Source organism: Parasteatoda tepidariorum, chromosome 4 (genome assembly GCF_982258835.1).
Source record: "Parasteatoda tepidariorum strain Cologne lab strain chromosome 4, Ptep-v5.0, whole genome shotgun sequence".
Lineage (NCBI taxonomy): Eukaryota > Metazoa > Arthropoda > Arachnida > Araneae > Theridiidae > Parasteatoda > Parasteatoda tepidariorum.
In genome coordinates this window covers 92,037,993-92,060,791 of record NC_141758.1, presented here as the reverse complement: position 1 = coordinate 92,060,791, position 22,799 = coordinate 92,037,993, and the positions used below count along the sequence as shown (strand labels likewise).

The window sequence follows — 22,799 nt, the reverse complement described above, 5'->3', positions numbered from 1 at the left end:
TTTTTTTCTTTTTTTTAAATCAGCAGTGGGGACAACATATTGGTATATTTTAATTACCTAAAATAAATAAAAAGTAAAAATTGATAATTTTATTTTTATTCTTTTGTTAGCTTGCATTCTGAAGGACACTTTCCCTGAATTTTTTTTTTCGTAAGCTGTAAAACAAACATAAAATATACTGGGGACATGAAAATGACTGTTTTTGTGAGAATGACCCATCTAATAGTTGAGATATAGGTAAGGTTTTGCAATAGATACGGTATAGTTAGCGTTTTATGATAGTTTTATAAAGTTTAAGGTTCTGCATTTTGAGTCTATTAATAATTAATGTCACAGTTTATGGTTCTTAATAAGATTTTATACAAGTTAAAATCTCGCTCATTATTGTATAGGTGAGAGTTAACGGTAAGTTAAGATTGGATTTTAAGGTTCTATATTTGATATACTTGTAGTTCAGTTAAGCTCACAGTGAATGGTTTAATAATTATGGTGTTGTTATAGTCAACCCAGATTTAAGAAAGCAGATGAAAAAAAGTTAGTTTTAAATAAATTAAAAAAAAACATGTGAATTTTATGCTAAAATGATATTAGTCTGCGTTCGACTCAAATGCTAAACTATATAACAATGTATTTTTTAAATGTTTTCGAAGTTCTCCAAATATAACAAATACACTATTTATGCCGTAGTAGAAGACATTGTTGATGTAGAAGTAGATTTCTTTGTCGTCGTTTCTTTTGTAGCTTTTACTGTAGAAGTAGTGGTAGTACTGGTGCTGGAAGAAGTCGAAGTAGAAGTATATACCTTATCTGGATCTTTATTATATAGATGTGAAACAATTGACGTTATACCAGCCCACGTTTCTTCGCTGGTTGGCAAGATTTCAGACCTGGGAAGCAGAAATCCATAAACGCCTCTGTCTCGTAGCTCTACGATGAAACTGTGCCGGACGCCAGCTACATCGTATACCCAGTCAGAAGCACTACCACTTGTAGCGTCTGAAAAAAGTGGTAAATAAATAAAACTATTAACTTCAAATATGTATAACTCTCATGCATTAAAATGATTAAAACTAAAAGAACGGGAAGAGAATAATGAATTGATATTTGATACATAAACTTCCTATGTTGTTACACACATAACAACCTATGTAAATGAACCTATGTCGTAATAACAAAACTAAAATTTAGGTACACTGTAAAAAGTTTCGGATCAAATTACGGTATAAAGTCACTTTGGGTGCATCATCTGTAAAATCCATTTTTACCGTAATTTTTACACTAATATTTATTTAATTAAGTCAGTGATTTTACGGTAATTATTACAGTAAAAGTTACAGTAGTTATAGTTATAGATTTTTTTTGCTCCATAACATGCTCTGATAAAAATAAATTTTACTGTAAAAAGTACCAATATTATTACAGTAAGAGTTATCGTATATCTGATTTTATTGTTCCGTAACATGTTCTGATAAAAATAAATTTTACGGTAAAAAGAACCGGTATTATTACAGTAAGAGTTATATAGTGTATCTGATTTTTTTGTTCCATAACATGGTTTGCTAAAAATTAATTTTACGGTAAAAAGTACCGGTATTATTACAGTAAGAGTTATAGTGTATCTGGTTCTTTGATCCATAACATGTTCTGATAAAATTAATTTTACTATAAAAAGTACCGTTACTCTGAGTGCCGGTACCTTTTACGGTAATTTGATCCGGAACTTTTGCAGTGTAGGATAAACAATGCTGTTTAAACCAAGTTAAAACCTATGCAGTTTAACTTTGGATGTTACAAACATAACTACAACCAGTGTAGTTTAATCTGTGGTTTTACACATAATTACACATAATGTGCAGTTACACACATAACGACAACCTATGTTGTATAATCTATGTAGTTACACACATAACGTCAACTTATGTAGTATTACCTAAATACACACATAACGACAACCTATGTAGTTTAACCTATGTAACTGCACACATAACCAGAAGATTTGCAGATACATAGTAGACACATATTTAAAACTATCTAGTAGTTACAAACCTATTTAATTTAACCAATATATTATATAGTGAAACATTATAGATACAAACATATACCCGACATATAATCCGATAGACATGAAAATTAACAAAACATTAATTAAAACAAGAAGCATTTTTTTTAAATAAATATAAAAAACGTACATTTTTAAGATAATTCATGTCAATATACTGATGAATTTTTTATAGCATATTTTTTTGTAATTGCACTACAAATTTTACCATTAATAAAAATAAATATTTATTTTTCTTTTAAGGGGGGACCCCACCTTGAAATGGTAAAATATTAACGTTTTTCTTGAATTTTTTTTTTAAGTAATAGAGACAATGCAGTGACTCCTTGTTTTTTTTATGTTATTAAGCAACAATTTAAGTCTAATTTAAATTTTTTTTAACAAAATAATAAAAAATAAGTTGGTGGCAGTTCCGTGTGTGGCTGGTCATCAAAAAGTAGCACCTCACTGGCCTCATGGATTTAGAAGTCCTGAAGAATAGGAAAATGATTTTGTTTAGATTTTCTGAAACATAAAGACATTATCTAAAAAGTAGCATAGCGATTTTTTGATATTCGCAAAATTACCAAAAAAAGAAATTACCTTAAAAAAAAAGTTAAGTTTTTCATCAAAAAATATTTATTAAAATACTAATATAAAATCGAAATATAAAAATATCAGAAAAATCCTATGCTACTTTCGAAAGAATATATTTTTACATAATTTAAAATAAAGAACAGCTTATTTCGTTGTATAGATCATGAGAAAAACGTTAGGCCAGGTCAAAAAACAGCGTTTTGTGAAAAACGCGTTTAAAGTTTTGACTTATGGTAGGGGGAAACGTTTAATTTCATATATATAATGGTCGATGAATGAAATGCCTACAATAAGTTTCTATATACAGTCAACAGAATGGATGAGACTCAGAAAGAATGTCCCCCCTCCTAATCCGGCCGAACGGGCCTTTCTACCTGCTTAGTGACGACTCTCTATTTTCCGGTATAACTTCCAAACGAAGTTAGGTACCGAGAAATTGTTCTAGACAGACATTAGGAAGGGTACAAAGATTCGAAAAATGCAATAAATTTTTTTTCGAATTTTTGAATTGTTCAGGGTAGTGCCCCCCCTTAAAAAGTAAGATCTTTAACCATGTGATTAAACTTACATAATGTCCGAGCAGATGGTCCATATCTGTATGAAACTCCATGGGTTTTTTCTACTGCTTTAGCCGCTATTTTCAACAATTCCATCTAAAAACAAAATTACACATATCAAAATAAAATAAGTCAAAAAAATTAAAACCGATTAAGGCAGTAGTTAAAAATAAATTTAAAAAATAGCATTACCAATAATTTCATTCCCTTAGAAGTAATTATATGCCTTTCTTTTTAATATAAGGCTTCGGGTTTTACAATTGAAGTGAGTAGTAGAAGAAGATCTTAACAAGCTCCTCTCAGTAAAAGAACGTACTAGTTACAATTTTAAAAACACTAAATTTTCGAAATTTAGAAATATACCATGGTTAACTCTAAGTATACGAGTAAAACATTAACTTACTCTGTAAAGTATTTAAATGAAACCAGCTTTCAGTTGGAAAAAAAAGCATTTTGTAAAAATTTTCTTGATTTGTCATAAATGATATTATTATGTAACTTAACATGTTCTTTAACAGAAAAGGACTTGTTAAGTAGCACTTGAGTAAAAAATTGAGTTATTTTCGGTTGAGGAACATGTTAAGTTATATTAACAAAAAAAACTATGTTCTCTAAGTTTAAGAACACCTCTTTGTTTTAAGTATAGATCATTCACTTTGCTATGTCTTTGATAAGCATCTTCTTAAAACTTCAAAATAATACCAATGAATTTTTCAAATTATGCAAATAAATGATACTAATGAAATTTTCCTATTTTCTGAAATTTACTAAAATGTCATTTGGTAAGTTTTTCTTAGCGAAAGAATATCTTAAGAAAAACTCCTTTCTCTTTAAGTTTAAAAATATATACTGGTTTGCTATAAGTATAGAACATTATTCATTTTGGAAGTTTTTAATTAAAGCAGATTTAACTATTTAATTCGAATGGGGAAAAAATGTGTACTATTAACATCTTTTTGACATTTCTCAACGTTCCAACAATGATTTAATCAAATTTACTTAACAAGTTCTCAATAAATCTTGTTTTTAGCGATGGAAAAATGCTGTAATTGCACGTAAGCGAAAAGCGCTATATATATAATTAGCTATTTATTTTTTCACTTTAAAATTTTGTGAACGTTCATCTCATTTTACTGAGTAGAAAAATCAAAATGAGTTCATTGAGTCTTCACGTTAGAAACAAACTCAATAGAAACATAGAATCGGGTACCTACAAGCGACGTCATCACAAGTAAGTCGAACATTTGCCTAGTCTATCATATTCGACACACACGTGTGACGTCGCTTACTAAAATCCCACTAAATATTATTTAAATCACATAGTTAGGTATAATTACTTTACTTCTTCATGGATAGATGGCAACACCTAATGACTGGTGCTGACATCTATCCGTAGGATTCTACGCTAAGATGTACTTTCATCCTTGCGGTGCTCTCTTGTTAAACGAAAGGAGCACCTTTTCCGGATCATTTTTGCAAAAACTGACCAGCTTGACTTCTTCAAGTGTCTTTAGAAACAACAGCAACAACTTCTTCTCGAGTTGCAAGTACCGTAATTAATTAAAATATGTTTTAAATAAATGCAAAATTTCAGGGATATTGGTGTTTTAGTTCGATATTTAGTAAAAATGTCCTCACGTGTTCTTCGAAATCGGGTGCTTGCATTGTTGTGTATCCGTGAGGGGTCATCCACAACTGAGAGAAAGAATGAAGTGTGAAATAGGCCCTAAGACGATGTCTGATGGCCATAACACCATCTCTGATGGCGGAACTTTCAGCCTCAGAGAAAGGATGGTCTCCCTTGAAGATTTGTGAACACGGAGTGGAGCTCGTGCTGGGACCTAAAAACCAATTTGTGGATCCAAATTAGTGAATTTTGAATATAAATAAAATAATGTTGGGGAAATAAATGAAGTAATTTGAAGTATAATTGAAGGAATTAAAAAAAATAAATGAAAGAATTAAAAATATAAAGGAAGGAATTTAAAATTTAATTTAAAAATGAAAAAAAAAACTATGCATCTGAAAAATACGCATATAAAGGATAAAAAAGGCATGAATTGAGACATGAATCGTAAATGAAAGAACGAGAAAGAAAGAAAAAGCGATACAAAGCATAGATTCACTTTTTCTTTTAAAAAATTGGAATAATTAGCTAGAGTACACATTTCATAATTTTAACTCGTTTTTTTTTAAAAAAAAAGTATTTAATAGGTTTGTGTCTTGGCAAGCAAAATACTTATACTAGATTACACAGATTACACTTTTTCTTTCAAGGAATAGAAATAACAAGCTATAATATTTAATTTAAAAAAATTTTAATCCAATTTTTAAAGCAAAATGTAGTTAACAGGTTTGCATCATCGCTAGCAATACATTTTTAATGGATTACACTTTTTCTTCTAAAAACTGGAATAATAAGTTATAATATTTGAAAAAAGAAATGTATTCAATCCAATTTTAAAAAAGAAATATAGTTAACAGGTTAGCATTTGAAATTAAATAATTATAAATGTAAATAAAAAAACATTAATAAAATAATTATGACTTGAAATTAATTTATAAATATGTGAATGGGACAATTGCGATAGGTAAAATAATAACAAAAAACAATCAATGGAAGTAAAAAATGAAAAACGAAAGTAATAATTATAACTAAAACAATTATGTTCATACAAGAAAAAAAAATTTACGATTATAAAATAAAACTGCTTGGCATACACATGTCAATGGTTAAAGCATATATACAGCATAGAGCTTGATACAAATAATTTCGATTACTGAATCTATTAAATTTAAATTTATATGTTTCATTAAAAAAAATTATAAGAAATACTTTTGAAGAACAAATCTATATTAATAAAAAAAAACTTTAAGAGTGTTGTAATAATTAATTTGGTGCTGCATAAAAATATTTTGTCACCTGCCTCCAAAAAATATATCAAAGTTCCTGTTTGGGTCTGTTCCTCGGCAAAGAAGAACTCCTGGGAAACTTGGAGCAACTGCTCTGTTTTTCCTCCATAGGCGATTCTAAAATAAGAAGCAGTAATAATTATAATTGTAATTATTAATATATATTAAAAATTATTGCAATAAGGATTGCATCGATCTATTTCATTTGAGCAGCGGTGACTCAGGAGAGCAATAGGGAAGCTTCAGGGGAGCATCTTATTATGAGGTGAAACGGGTTCGAATCCCAACGATGGCTGGTTGATACGAATCCACATCCGGCTGATGTAAAATATCCTCAGTGGTAGACGGATCATGAGTTAGAAACCCCTTGCCGTCAGGCTAACCGTGGGAGGTTCTCGTGGTTTTCCTCTCCGTAAAATGCAAATGCGGGTCAGTTCCATCAAAAAGACCTCAACGAAAGAAAATTTCTCCTTATACTTGATCCAGGAGTTCCCTTATCTACTGGATTGGATACAAAATTACAAGACTACGTAGTTGAACATTAGTAGTCATAAACCCAAAAAATTGGGTAGGCTGTTCAATGACGGTTTCATGATATATAACAACTCTGAGCCATAGTGGTTCAGGGAATAAAGCACTCTGCTCTCAATGAGGTGACCCGGGTTCAAATCACAGCGATGACTGGTCGATACGGATTACGCACCGACCGCAGTGCTGACCAAAATATCCTCAGTGATAGACGGATTATGGGTCAGCGAATCCCCGTCTTCTGAGAAGGAGGTTTCTGTGGTTTTCCCCACCATACAGCATAAATGCCGGTTAGTTCCGTCAAACGTCCTTCACGAAGACTAGTTGGTCTCGGTGGATGATCCAGGAGTTTCCTTGTCTTCTTGGTTGGGCTCGAAATCACAAGACTACGGAGTTGGACATTGATAGTCGTAAACTCTGAATTGGATGAGGCTGTTATAAAATAAAATAAAATCTATTTTATTTAAGTTAGTAGTTAAAAAATAAACACTCACCCAGTCCCACGTATGCAAATATCCGTCTGGGTTGACCAAAGGAAGGATGTACCAATCATGTGTATCCACCAGCTTGGTCACTTCTGGATCTGTACCATAATTAAGGAGCAAGTGATTAATCATGAAGAGAGCAGTGGCTGGAGCAACCCATTCTCTACTATGTATGCCAGCATCTACCCAGACTGCGGGTCGCGTATCATTACCTCCGGAACTGATCTATTAGATACAAATGCTTACATTTATTTGCAATATTATTTGCAATATTATTTACTCTATCACAAAAACTATTTACCTGTGCCTGCTATTTACACTAGAAAAAAGAAGTAAGTCAAAACTACCAGAATAGGGTAAAATTTACAGCGTTTCTGGGTTTTAGACCCAGAAACGCTGTAACACCAAATGGCTCGGTAATTTTTTTTATTAAAGCGCTTTGGTAATTATTTTAGTAATATTGATAATAAAATATGGTTTCTTATTAAGTGATACAATTTGGTAAATGTGGTAAAATTTGGTAATTTATTATAATACCTTACAGCATGGCATAAATATCATCTATTCGGTTAATTTTTTTTTTCAGTTTTGCATTTTTTACGAATTGTCTGGTAATAAAAACTATAATTTTGAAAACATGAATTTCCGGTAAACCGTTATCATATGAACGGAAAAATTACCAAATGGCTGGTTCAAACACCTCATATTTTGGTTTCAATTGCCAGAATAAAGGTTTTTGTACTAGAAAGACCATTACCATACAGTGCGATAATTTTACTAGAACTTTTTTTTCAGTGTATGGTAATATGCTATGTTCGCTATTGTAAGGGAACTTTTACGTTACGTGTAATATCAATCACAAAATATATTTTACTCAGCATGTTAGAAAGTACTATAAAATACATAAACTATATTTATTAGTTATTTAAAAGTTTACTATCAATTACAAAAATTATATCGCTATATTTCAGGAGGTGATGACGAATTAAATGCAGTGTAGATTTGCTTTTGTAGAAAAAACAGAGATAGGATCTGTTTGATGTTATCACGGGCATAAATTGGACATTGTAGAAATAGGAATATCAATAAATGTTATTTCTATCATATTTCTACAATTTCTAGAAAAGTCCCCATAGTTTGATCAGGAGAGCAATCCGTAGTTTGGACCCCTTAATGTTCATGATACAGTTTGTGTATTTCGTCATATCCCGAAAACTTTTTAAAAGGAATTTAAAATTTTTTGCTGGCAATTATAAAATTTGTTTACCCAAATATAATTCTAGGCAAAAAAATAAATTTTAGTAAATATTTATTATTTTTTATTATTTTATTAAATAATGTTTGAAAAACATTTGAATTGCAAGATATCGATTCTTTTACTTCATTTTAATGCTTGAAATTACGATGCAAAATACGAAATTCGAGCAAAATCGGTTGAATAGTTCCTGAGAAATCGAACTTTAAAGAGACGTATATTTAATTATTAGTTATTACTCGTATAATAGTAGTACTATTTAATTAGTATATTTGAGGTCATCCTTTCGAATCATTAAGATTGAGACCTTGAACGCGAAAATCCGATCATTAGATCAAAAGTTATTCAGCGTAGTCCTTTTTTTCTTCTTTTGCGCACTCAACATTACATGCATTAAAAAATTGTTAAATTATGCAGTTTTGTGTAAAATTTAATAATGATTCAATTACACTATAAATCTATTTAAAATAAATACAGAGTAATGTCAAATTGCAAATATTAGAAGACTTACTTTCAATAAGTAAATTATATTTCCCTCATAGGTGTCACCCATATTCATGAGCTTGGTAAGATTGGGATATTTTCTACTTGTATCATCTAAGTATGCAATAATCTAAAAAAAATTCGATATCAAACCATTGAAACAACATATAAAAAAAAGCAACAAGCAGAATATAAAAGCTGTTCCTATTTTGCTAATCACGTTAAGAAGATACTTGTTTAGATAGATTAAAGCGTAACAATATTTATCAAATTACAGGACGTTCTCAGTAACCCCACGTTTAATTTAATTTTTAAAAAATCTTTTTACCACAACAATGATGGTTAAAAATTGTTCCAAAAATTTAAAAAAAAATATATAGCAAAAATTTAACCAATCAACACCAAAATCAGCTCAGTTAAAATCTTGAAAACAACTTTTTGTGGGATGGCATCAAAAGATAGTAATAAAAATTTATATTCAGTACAAAAACTAAAAGAGGCACATTTCTTCAAACCTTCGTCAAATTACTTAATAGATCCGTTTCTTTTTTAGGTATCGGTATGGCTTTAAATTATTTGTTACGCTGAAAAAAAATTCTAGATCAAATCACGGTATAAAGTTTGTACTTTGTCATCATCCATAAAATTACTTTTAACCGCAAACACCGTTCTTTACACCTTAATTTTTACAGTAATATTTATTTAATTAGAATGATTTTACAATAAGTATTACTGTGATAAGTACGGTATATCAGATTTTTTTTTGTTGATCCGTATCATATTCCGGTAAAAAAAAAGATTTTATGGTAAAATGTACCGACACCCTGAGTGCCGATACCATTTGTCGTAATTTTATCAGGATTTTTTCGCAGTGCAGCTATCTAAATTACACATGCTTTATAAGATCTATATCCAGATCTGTCGTAAGGGTGGAACAAGTTTGACTTTCGCTAAAGGTCCTACATTCATCTCTAGGGAGCTCTACTCTAGGGAGCATACTCATTCATACTCTAGGGAGCTCCATGCTGGTTATATTAAAAATAATGTCAATAATTATAAAAATTTTAATATTAGTATTGCATTGTTAGTACTTTACTTTCTATGTAATTTACTGGTGGAATTTAAAAGAAGGCATTAGTCTTCAAATTTTAAGGAGCAGTGCACAAAATGCATTTTTATAAATCAAAATAGTATAATTAGAAAACCAAATTCATTCATAAATTTTTAGAGGGATATTTCTTCTAGGCTCTAAAACGTAAAATTTTTTAGAGCCACTAATGTATAATAAAGTTAAGCAGTAGTATAAAATTTAAAGAAAAAAGCGCTATTTGGATTTAGGAATGAAATTCGAAAAAAAAAATCAACTCTAAAAACGAAATTCTGATGTCCTATAGAGGGACAGCATAAAGAAATATTTAAATAACCCTGATTAAAGTTTTTTTTTTTTAAATTATTTTTTATAAAATATTGCAAAATCTAACGATGGTTCTATCAATGTTGAAAATAGTTTATATGGTTACCTATTGGCCTGATGGCTCATTTGCATTTTGAGGTATAAAAAACTGAAAATTAATAATAGAAAAAAATTTAAAATTTGTATTTTTATAGATATTTAGTTTTACTGTTATAATATTTTCCTTATCTTTTTATCTCTTGCAGAAATAACTAAGACAAACACCTCGTCTAGTGGATGGTAGACATCGAATGCAAATCCGGCCGTCCGTCCCTCTAAGTGTGTTCCCGGATAATTTTCTTCTCTTTCTCTCTCAATCCAACTACAAAACAAAAAAAAGATATCGATTAAGAGGTAAGGACATTATATTGTAAATTAAATAAATAATCCCAAGAAACTGAAGTCGTTAGATATTACTTGATTAAAGACGTCACGCGCTTCAAAAATAAACAAATTAGAAATAACAGTCGACCTGCTTCAAGCGCTCAAAAACAGGCGCTCATTTTAAAGATTTTCCAGACGTGAATAAAAAGAAACAGAGTTGATTAGGCATATAATACGTAAAGTTACCAAAGAAAAAAATGGAATTTTTAATCAAGTAGTAATAAATAGTACAAGGAATCACTTTTTTCTGCAGATATTAAACAGAAAATTTTACATTTCGAATTGGTAAGTAAATTGATTTTCGTTTATTGTGATTAGAAATATGCCAATGCACGCGTTTCAAACATTTTATTTTTATTTATTATAGTTTTGATGAAAGAAACGGATTATGATTCTACATAAAAAGTTAGAAAAAATTTTCCGAATACTATAATTTCGATACAATGTGTATTAAAAGTGATGAAGGCTGAATCTATCACCTTGTGACCAGGTCAACGAACTTTAGTCAACAATAGAAATTCAGTACTAATGCTGAATATTTTTTTTTCAAGACTCCATATTTTTTATATACCAAAAAGAGTTGAAATATCCTTGTTAACTAATAATCTGGGCTAGAATGTTGATGATAAATGCATTCAATTATTTATTTATTTGGCCTATTTAGTGTTTTTTTCTTTGTTGGAGACTGTTCATGTTTTTCTTGCCATTTTTGCACATTTTAGAATTCGTCCCTTTTTTAAAACATTTTTTATTAATCTTGAATTAAAGATATATATATTTTTAAAAGTTCTTTTTGCTTGAAAATTTGCTTTTTTTCCCTTATGAAATAGTGCAAATTTTGCATTGAATCTTATTAATTTAAATTTTCTCCAATAACAAGTGCAGTTGTTAAACAGAAATTTTCGAGATATAAGCGCTCGCTTTTGGCCAATCGACTATCTTTGAAGATTATCAAAAACATTTGAATAATACAATAAGCAATTCACATATGATGTTCTTGAAATTTGTAACAAAAAATTAATAAATTCTTTTATTTATTTTTATTAGGTATTTAATTTATTTATAAATAACATACTAACTTAAACTATGACATTATTTTCTTATTATGCTGCTGTTTTTATGACTCTTGGTCAAACCAATCTCGCCAGCCATTGGCATTTTACGAATTAAGTTTGGAAGGAGCACCTTTCGTTTGACAAGAGAGCACTGTAAGGGTGAAAGTACATCTTAGCTCAAAACCCCAAGGATAGATGGCAGCACCACTCAGTCGTGAGGCTACTTCCTCAATTTTGACATGGATTTGAATGGAATTGAAGTTTTCTCCAAATTCCTGTACCTATGCTACTGCTCAGTGACCGATCATAGAACTTTCGAATTCACAGATTTTGCGAGCACGTATATTGCATGTACTCGGTTTAACTTAGCGACTTAGAGGATAAAAAACGGAACGAAATCCGATGCTCTTATCACTGGTCGATCACAACTATTTTTTATCAATTCAAGTTACATTTGATAAATTTTTTAGAATTTTTTTTATCACAAGCCGATTCTCAGAAACTTTTATGGACATTATTTCTCATTTTAAGAAAAATTTTTTTATAATTTTAAAAGTTTTTTTTTTTTTGCTGCTCTTTTCAAGGATATTTTTTAGGAATTTTTAAGTCATCAACATCCAGCCTTGTTAATAATACTTGCCTTTGTAAATTATCAGTGATGGTATAGAAGGGCATCCCTTTTCTTCGAAGTGTGCCTTCAAATTGTTCTGCGGTGGATCCGGATACGTGAAGTGTAACATTTTCCATAACGCGCACAGGTTCCGTCCAAAAATCAAACTATGAGAAAGTAAATAAGGTTATACTATGCAAGTGAGTATTGAATAATAAGCACTTAATTTCATAGGGTTTTCGCTTCAGTAGAAAAAATATTTGTACTATGACACAAAAAGCAAAAATATAACAGTTTAAAACTTAGTAATAATCTAATAACTCTCTGGATAATTGTCTCTAATTGATAATAGTCTAAATTCTTTTCTCACTGTTGTTGGCTGCTGAAACATTCTACTACTGCAATAGCTACTGTGGCAATAGGTGCCTAATATAGGTACTGTGGTAATAAATTATTAACAAGCCCCGATGATATTTTTTTATATATTTTTTTAATAACGGCAGGCAGCATAACTTTCGTTCTTCGAATTAGAAGATGCCGGAAGTGTTGCTCATTTAACGTTACCCAGTGGGCACCTGTGAACCAAAGTCACGGAGGCGAGCAACATTACCCACGCTACACTGCCACAAATACCCGTTCATAGGGTGGGCCACATCCATACATTCACACATATGAAGACAACAGAGAGAGGGAGATACATCCATGCCCAGAGCGAGATTCGAACCCGCAGCCATTGGCTTCGCAGTCAGGCACGCTAACCACTCGGCCAATAGGCCGGCCCCCTCTGATATGGAATAATACCTTTTTTTCTGAAGAGTAGTACTAAGTAGAAAAAGATACTTAATAGTTATAGGGACCATGAACTCGCCAACACTTAGAAACATCGCCGAATTCTGGTTTAAACGGGTCACTTGTTACCGATAAAACCAATATAGGTGTACCGAAAACAACAATATCACGATCATATGACGACTAACGTACATATCGAATACGATAATATTGCGATCATTATTGATCGTCATAATTTTTATGTTAATATTATAAAATCGGGACTACATCATTGATAACATAAAGTATCAAAAAGATAATATCGCAAATATTATAAATAACTGTAGTTTTTAAATACGTTATTATTGTAAGTTCTCATAAATTTTATATTTGGGTAGCAAAAATATTGATTACTGCAAAAACATATTTATTAGATAAATCGGAAAATATCAAGATATACTATTAAACTGATGTGTATATATATATATATATATATATATATATATATATATATATATATATATATATATATATATATATATATATATATATATATATATATATATATATATATATATATATATATATATATATATATATATATATATATATATATATATATATATTCATTTTTTTACAGTACAACATATTAAAATTCGTAATTATAAGTCAAAGAGACCAATGTTTGTGTTGTGTGACTACGTGGAAAAGTAAAAACCAACATAAAATATAAGTTAAAGTTTCCACTGCCGATACTCTCAACTTTTCCCCATATAACTACTCGAGCCGTGATGGCTCAGGGGACAGAGCATTCGCCTTCCAATGAGGTGAACCGGGTTCGAATCCAAGCAATGACTGGCTGATACGAATTCCGCATAGAGCGTACACCAACCACAGTGATGACGTAAAATATCCTCAGTGGTAGACAGATCGTGGCTAACAGTGGAGGATTTTCGTGGTTTTCCTCTCCATGTCAACGTAAATACGGGTTAATTCCATCAAAATGTCCTTCGTAAAAAAAAATCTCCACAAATCTCCCAAATTTGGTCTAGGAGTTCCCTTGTCTTCTGGCTTGGGTTCAAAACTGCAAGGCTACTGTGTTGAACATTAGCAGCCGTGAACCCAAAAATTGGGTCGGCTGTTCAACGACGGTTATAAAAAAATATGAAAATAAAATATATAACTACTCGGAGCAGTGGTGGCTTAGGGGATAGAGCGCTCACCTCCCAATGAGGTGAATCGGATTTGAATCCTAGCAATGGCTGGTCGATACTAATGGCCGATTGCTAGTCGTAAGCCCAAAATTGGGTCTGTTGGTTAACGAAGGGTATAAAATATATAACTACTCGTTGTCGGAATAGTCTGGTCGGTAGAGCGTAGGACTCATGTTCATGAGAACGGGAGTTCAAATCCAGCTAGCCACAAAATACCCGCATATTAAATGGTGGCTATTGCAAGTTAAATCTGTCGGGAAAATTAAATCAGTAAATCACAAAGTCCACCAATTTCACTGCGCTTTGATCCAAGAGTTCTCTTATCTTATGGATTGGGTTCGAAATTACAAAGCTACAGACTTGAACATAGATAGTCCTAAACTTAAAATCGGAGTCGGCTGTTCAATGACGCTTATAAAATGAAATATTGAACTACTTTACCAATTTTTCCTTTCATATAGCTGATAAGTACCCCGAAAAATAGTTAATTCAAATACTATTTTTATTTATTCATAAGTCAAACTAGTGATTTTTAAAAGGCACATATTACCATTTAAATGCTCAAAATTAGTCAATTTAAATTGACTCTTTTAAGTAAACGAATATTTCCGTTCTAATTCTTTTTTCATCAAAATCAGTGAGTCTACTAAATACTTATAATTAACATTATTATTTAATTCACTATAATTTTGATTGGACGAAATAATAGTAAAATTTTACAAATTGAATTTTAACAAGTTCAAAATTTAACACATCTACTGATAGATTTTGGCATGGTTCAATCAAAACATGATAAAACAAAACTCATGGAGAATCCATCTAGTTTTCTGTAATGGGCAAGCAATTTTCATTCAATTTAAACATAATTTCGGAGATAGTAATTTTTGATGGCTATGTGGAACACTTTTGCCACAATTTCCTTTATGTTATTAATAAATTTTATGTTTTTTTTAATTGCACAGATTTTTGGCGAAATTTCAGATTATTAAAAATATTGTTCGTTTTTGGCAAATATTTAATCATTTAAGAATTTTTTTCTAAAGTTTTGCCATTTTCCTTTTCGATATTCTCGTCTTAACCGTGCATAAAAACTCTATAAATTTTTCCTTTCCAATTTTATCCTTGTTTCTAAGCAATATTCTTCAGGATCAATATTCGGCTTACTATCTACTTGTTTTTTTGCTCCTGTGCAACAATCTTCTTCAGGATTAATATTTGGCTGACTTTCCACTTGTTCCGTTCCCCTTAAGCAACGACATTCTTCTTGATTGATATTTGGCTGACTCTCCACTTGTTTCGTTCCTCTTAAGCAACGATCTTCTTCAGGATTAATATTTGGCTGACTTTCCACTTGCTTCCTTGCTCCTAAGCAACGGTCTTCTTCATGATTAATCTTTAGCTGACTTTCTGCTTGCTTCTTTGCTCTAAAGCAATATTCGTTTTTAAAATTTAGCAAGTTCTGAAGACATACTAAGGTTGGAGAATTGCTGTTTTTAATATTTTCAGCGGCAAATTCGACAGCAAAATCCATTGTAATGGAAGATAGCGTAACAGTGGTATTTAGAATTCTTGAAGGGAGAGTTTCTATAATTTCGTCAATTGTTTCCTCATACTCGTTGAAGATTGGCCTCAAGTACCATTGATATAAACATTCCACACCAGATAGCTTTGAAGATGTAAGCCAGAAGAAAATGATGAGAACAATGTCATTGTAAAGTGGGAACCAAAATCTAAAAATAATATCTGTCAGACTAAGGCAGACGAGAAACATTGCAAATAATATCCAGTGTAGTAGCCATTTTGAAATGTCCATTTGATTTTCAGATTTAAGTGCTTTGAGAGATCCATGAAGGGGTAAGATTGCTCCATAGATGAGAAGAATGGAATCAACGAATATCCGAGGAATCATTTTATTTATAAAATTCCAATTGCAAGATATAATTTTAAATTCTATATCATAAAAAAGAATGTAGGTTCTATGAACATATCATAAGAAATATTCAAATTTATTTCTGCGATTTATGCTATTTGCACGTTACATCTAGAGCTCATCTTGCTTGATTGAACCCCGTGAAAAAATGGGACTTCAGATTTACATACAGACATGCTTTAAGAAAAGAATACAGTTTCGTTGATTTGGTGGAAAGAAAAAGTATGAATACCATTTAAGCCATGCAAAACCTAGGAACGTTGATTTTTCATTAATACTTTTACCACTTTTTTATCAACTCACTTTCGTATCACAGAGGGTGATGCAATCGAAATTTCGATCATTTTCCGACTTGATAGAACATTCAAATGTCTGTTGAGTTTTCGTATCTGATAACAATACAAGTTTCAAGTCATTTTCTGATCACCACAAGCAAAATCTATCGTGATTTAATCACCAAATAAAATTTATTGTTGATCGAATTTCCCACTGAACTAAGGTTTTCAAATCTGATCTGGAGCTCCGTATCTGATGACAATGTAAATTGTAATCGTTTTCTAACTGCTATAAGCAAACTTTTTCGCCATATTGTAGTACATAGAAATCTCGATCATTTCCCCACCAAACTAAAGTGGAACTCCGTATCTGATGACAATGTAATTTGCAATCGTTTTCTAACTGCTATAAGCAAACTTTGTCGCCATTTTATCGTACATCAAATTTTTGACCATTTTTCCGCAAAACAAGAGTGCTTAAATCTCATCTGGAACTCCGTATCTGATGACAATGTAATTTGCAATCGTTTTCTAACTGCTATAAGCAAACTTTGTCGCGATTTTATCGTACATCAAATTTTTGACCATTTTTCCGCAAAACAAGAGTGCTTAAATCTCATCTGGAGCTCCGTATCTGATGACAATGTAAATTGTAATCGTTTTCTAACTATTATAAGCTATAATTAGTTATATTAGGCCGTTGATAATAGAAGCAAAGAATATTAAATCTAACCAAACTTTAAATTAATGGTACTTTTCCATTAGCTTGGCACTAGTAAATTTAAAGATTTTTTTTTAAATGGTCGTCACACAAAATAATAAGTGGAATAAAATAAAAAAGAAGAGCACCAGATTAAGATATAAATAACTATAATATGGTCACTCACGAAATACATTAATAAGAAATGGTCGTAAATATTAAATGACATTAGTTAAACTGAAGTTAAGATTCTAACTCTCTCCTGATTAACATAGGTTTACTAAATTATAAAAACCCGATTTGATAAATACCACAATGTGAAGGGAAAAAAACCAGCTCCTAAAGATTTAAAAAGAATTGAAAATTTTACATCAATAAGAGTCTTTCTTTTAAAATTCAATAAGGGCCGATTTACTGCATCAGGTTGAATTGATTTTTATTTTGGGCTTCACTGTTTTTCTAATTTTTGGGACATTTGTTTGAAGATAGTATTTTCAGTTTTTTAAAGAAAAACATAAAAGAAGTATCAAATCACATATAAGTTTAATCGTAAAACAAACCTCAGGATCTTCCATGTAATATCGGAGTGTTTCCACTTCATCTGAATTTCTCGGTACCATTCCCAGTAACTTGTGTCTGTGAAAAAAAAGGGGGAACTATTAAATGAACAGTGATGGTATTAAGAGATTTACATGGTAATCCTTATGCTCCACTTGTAATATCATACTTTTAGGATCAGTAATGAAAATTAAATTTGTAGAATCGACTTTGAAGGGATCGCAAATGGAATCAGCATGTCTACGTTGAAGAGATCGTAAACGACATTATAGAATCTACATTGTAGGAACCGCAAATGAAATCTGTTGGATTCCTACAATGTAGATCCTAGTGTATACGAATTTCAACAAATTCACTTACAATGAATGAAATCTTTAAACCCCGCTTGTAATAAACACTTTTAAAATCAATGTTAAAAGTGAAGCAAATGGGACTTACATTGAAGGATTGAAAATTAAATTTGTAGAATCGACTTTGAAGGGATCGCAAATGGAATCAGCATGTCTACGTTGAAGAGATCGTAAACGACATAATAGAATCTACATTGTAGGAACCGCAAATGAAATCTGTTTGATTCCTACAATGTAGATCCTCGTGCATACGAATTTCAACAAATTCACTTACAATGAATGAAATCTTTAAATCCCGCTTGTAGTAAACACTTTTAAAATCAATGTTAAAAGTGAAGCAAATGGGACTTACATTGAAGGATTGAAAATTAAATTTGTAGAATCGACGTTGAAGGGATCGCAAATGGAATCAGCATGTCTACGTTGAAGAGATCATAAACGACATAATAGAATCTACATTGTAGGAACCGCAAATGAAATCTGTTGGATTCCTACAATGTAGATCCTAGTGTATACGAATTTCAACAAATTCACTTACAATGAATGAAATCTTTAAACCCCGCTTGTAATAAACACTTTTAAAATCAATGTTAAAAGTGAAGCAAATGGGACTTACATTGAAGGATTGAAAATTAAATTTGTAGAATCGACTTTGAAGGGATCGCAAATGGAATCAGCATGTCTACGTTGAAGAGATCGTAAACGACATTATAGAATCTACATTGTAGGAACCGCAAATGAAATCAGTTGGATTCCTACAATGTAGATCCTAGTGCATACGAATTTCAACAAATTCACTTACAATGAATGAAATCTTTAAACCCCGCTTGTAATAAACACTTTTAAAATCAATGTTAAAAGTGAAGCAAATGGGACTTACATTGAAGGATTGAAAATTAAATTTGTAGAATCGACTTTGAAGGGATCGCAAATGGAATCAGCATGTCTACGTTGAAGAGATCGTAAACGACATTATAGAATCTACATTGTAGGAACCGCAAATGAAATCAGTTGGATTCCTACAATGTAGATCCTAGTGCATACGAATTTCAACAAATTCACTTACAATGAATGAAATCTTTAAACCCCGCTTGTAATAAACACTTTTAAAATCAATGTTAAAAGTGAAGCAAATGGGACTTACATTGAAGGATTGAAAATTAAATTTGTAGAATCGACTTTGAAGGGATCGCAAATGGAATCAGCATGTCTACGTTGAAGAGATCGTAAACGACATAATAGAATCTACATTGTAGGAACCGCAAATGAAATCTGTTTGATTCCTACAATGTAGATCCTAGTGCATACGAATTTCAACAAATTCACTTACAATGAATGAAATATTTAAACCCCGCTTGTAGTAAACACTTTTAAAATCAATGTTAAAAGTGAAGCAAATGGGACTTACATTGAAGGATTGAAAATTAAATTTGTAGAATCGACGTTGAAGGGATCGCAAATGGAATCAGCATGTCTACGTTGAAGAGATCATAAACGACATAATAGAATCTACATTGTAGGAACCGCAAATGAAATCTGTTGGATTCCTACAATGTAGATCCTAGTGTATACGAATTTCAACAAATTCACTTACAATGAATGAAATCTTTAAACCCCGCTTGTAATAAACACTTTTAAAATCAATGTTAAAAGTGAAGCAAATGGGACTTACATTGAAGGATTGAAAATTAAATTTGTAGAATCGACTTTGAAGGGATCGCAAATGGAATCAGCATGTCTACGTTGAAGAGATCGTAAACGACATTATAGAATCTACATTGTAGGAACCGCAAATGAAATCAGTTGGATTCCTACAATGTAGATCCTAGTGCATACGAATTTCAACAAATTCACTTACAATGAATGAAATCTTTAAACCCCGCTTGTAATAAACACTTTTAAAATCAATGTTAAAAGTGAAGCAAATGGGACTTACATTGAAGGATTGAAAATTAAATTTGTAGAATCGACTTTGAAGGGATCGCAAATGGAATCAGCATGCCTACGTTGAAGAGATCGTAAACGACATTATAGAATCTACATTGTAGGAACCGCAAATGAAATCAGTTGGATTCCTACAATGTAGATCCTAGTGCATACGAATTTCAACAAATTCACTTACAATGAATGAAATCTTTAAACCCCGCTTGTAATAAACACTTTTAAAATAAATGTTAAAAGTGAAGCTAATGGGAGCTACAGTGAAGAGATTGAAAATTAAATTTGTAGAACCTATGTTGGAGGGAGCGCAAATGAAATCAGCAAGTCTACGTTGAAGAGACCGTAAATCTGTAGGACCTTCGATGAAGAGATTATAAATAAAATTAGTAGGACTTTCAGTATAACAGTTGCTCAATGGTTTTCTAGATGAGAGAAGGAGAAAAAAGTCTCACGCCAGAACAAATTTGAACTGAAATTTGACATTCACAAGTCTAAATGCTTCCTTTTTATTTTTTTATTCTAACTCAATTGAAATTGGTTTAAATCTCCACGTTTTTCATGGAGTGCAAACCAAGAGTTTTGACTGCTTCTGGTTTGCATACAGAGTTTCAAAACACTTTAATTAGCAAAAAGGAGTTGGATGTTGCATTTTGAGTACTTTCTGCCGATAAATTCGTTATGAAATCGCTAGTATTTCCCGTCCTGTTTTAATGAAAAAATGCTTTTCCAATCAGATCAATCACATTATACAGAGTTTGATTTAAAGACTGAGAAAGCTTCTTGAATTTTTGTACTCGTGAAACATGGTTAAAATTGATTTTAAATGTGCATAAAAAAAGTTAACACACATCACCTAACCATGAACAAGCCCCTATTTTTTTACGGCCATGGTTGGAGTGCTACTCAATTTTATCCTTGATCAGACGTCTGAGGCAGTGCCTGAGCTAGCCCTTTCTCCAAACCTCCATAGAACAACAGACAAGAAAACAAACGACAGATTAAACGTCACTTAAGTTTCAGTTGGCTACCAGGATCGAACAAAAAAATTCATGTAAGTTGTTAATAACCATCAAATACTATCATAAATGCAGGATTATTCATAATTCCCTCCGCCTGTAAACGTCATTTTTCTTTACTACAACTGGATTCAGTGGTACATGTTACTGCCATCTACCGGCAACTGCTTAAATTAAAACTTGAATACTTTCAGAATAATTTCATATGTTCTTTTTTGCCATATTCGTCTTCGTTTTCTTACTGTAACACTTCGAAAACCCGGAGGGAATTATGAATAATCCTGTATATAATAATTGATGGTTAGAACAAGAGAAAAAAACAAACATTTCAAAATTAATTTTACTTACCCAGTAAAATTTTGAAACGCATTCAGATGACCAATGAGTATAAATGTTATAGTATGAAACAAAATTCTTTTCCGCAGCGTCATTTTTCTAAAATAAAAAATAAACAAAAAAAAAATTAATCAGAAATGCTATTACGTAAAATAATAATAATAATAAATACTAATGAAAACAATCTATGACATCCTATATATTGGTGGACAGAAGTTTACAGCTCATAAAAATATAAAAAAGAAAATTTTTATAATTATTAAATTTTGCAATTTAATTCAACAATGCTCGAAAATTTCTTAGCATATCAGTCCAAAAAAATTTCTCATGATTTAGAAATATTTTAAACTGTAAAATCCTAAATGTATCTAATACAATATCTATGATTCTAAATATATCCCTATATGTACTCCTAATACAATATCTATGATCCTAAATTTATCTCTATATGTACTCCTAATACAATATCTATGATCCTAAATTTATCTATATATATGTACTCTCAATACAATATCTAAGATCCTAAATATATCTCTATATGTACTCCCAATACAATATCTATGATCCTAAATTTATCTCTATATGTACTCCCAATACAATATCTAAGATCCTAAATATATCTCTATATGTACTCCCAATACAATATCTATGATCCTAAATTTATCTCTATATGTACTCCCAATACAATATCTATGATCCTAAATTTATCTCTATATGTACTCCTAATACAATATCTATGATCCTAAATATATCTCTATATGTACTCCCAATACAATATCTATGATCCTAAATATATCCCTATATGTACTCCCAATACAATATCTACGATCCTAAATATATCCCTATATGTACTCCTAATACAATATCTATGATCCTAAATATATCACTATATGTGCTCCTAATACAATATCTATGATCCTAAATATATCTCTACATGTACTCCCAATACAATATCTATGATCCTAAATATATCCCTATATGTACTCCTAATACAATATCTATGATCCTAAATATATCCCTACAAGTTTATGAGCAATGAATTTGCAAAAGAGTTGTACTTTGCTTCTCGAAAACTATTCAGCTTCGAATCAAATTTCGTATTGTGTTGAATAACTTAGCGAGAATGGCGCCAGACTTTGCCGGACAGGGGGGCTCAAGCAAATTAATTCGAAATATTTAAATTAAAACGAATTTTATACCTTGCATTTTTTTTTCTCACATCATTTTTTTCAAGTGCGTTTCTAAGAATCTAAAATCACTAATATTGATAGCATAATGTGCAGATTCATTTTAATGTAAATTTAAATAGAATTTTTTTCTGTTATTGATGTATTTTGTACTGTATGGTGGAAT

General features: G+C 30.9%; 2 protein-coding genes across 2 annotated transcripts in view; both read right to left on the bottom strand.

Annotated features, from left to right (window-relative positions):
• LOC107444533 (carboxypeptidase B) overlaps positions 1–22,799 on the bottom strand; it is a 41,715-nt gene continuing 18,916 nt past the window's right edge. The window contains exons 2-11 of the mRNA XM_087160397.1: positions 21,459–21,545; positions 17,806–17,881; positions 12,389–12,525; positions 10,535–10,631; positions 8,885–8,986; positions 7,128–7,343; positions 6,120–6,222; positions 4,831–5,033; positions 3,204–3,288; positions 1–996 (exon numbers count right to left, since the gene is read on the bottom strand). Coding sequence (XP_087016523.1) covers positions 677–996; positions 3,204–3,288; positions 4,831–5,033; positions 6,120–6,222; positions 7,128–7,343; positions 8,885–8,986; positions 10,535–10,631; positions 12,389–12,525; positions 17,806–17,881; positions 21,459–21,541 — 1,422 coding nt within the window. The 5' untranslated portion in view covers positions 21,542–21,545 and the 3' untranslated portion in view covers positions 1–676. The remainder of the gene's footprint in view (positions 997–3,203; positions 3,289–4,830; positions 5,034–6,119; positions 6,223–7,127; positions 7,344–8,884; positions 8,987–10,534; positions 10,632–12,388; positions 12,526–17,805; positions 17,882–21,458; positions 21,546–22,799) is intronic.
• Positions 15,001–16,334, bottom strand: LOC147812022 (uncharacterized). The gene has a single exon (XM_087160396.1). It carries the CDS (start codon positions 16,247–16,249, stop codon positions 15,434–15,436), a length of 816 nt encoding a protein of 271 aa, XP_087016522.1. The 5' UTR covers positions 16,250–16,334; the 3' UTR covers positions 15,001–15,433.

What these genes read in the sequence shown, in the direction of transcription:
- LOC147812022 (XM_087160396.1), bottom strand. Translation starts at nt 16,249, where the DNA reads ATGATTCCTCGGATATTCGTTGATTCCATTCTTCTCATCTATGGAGCA.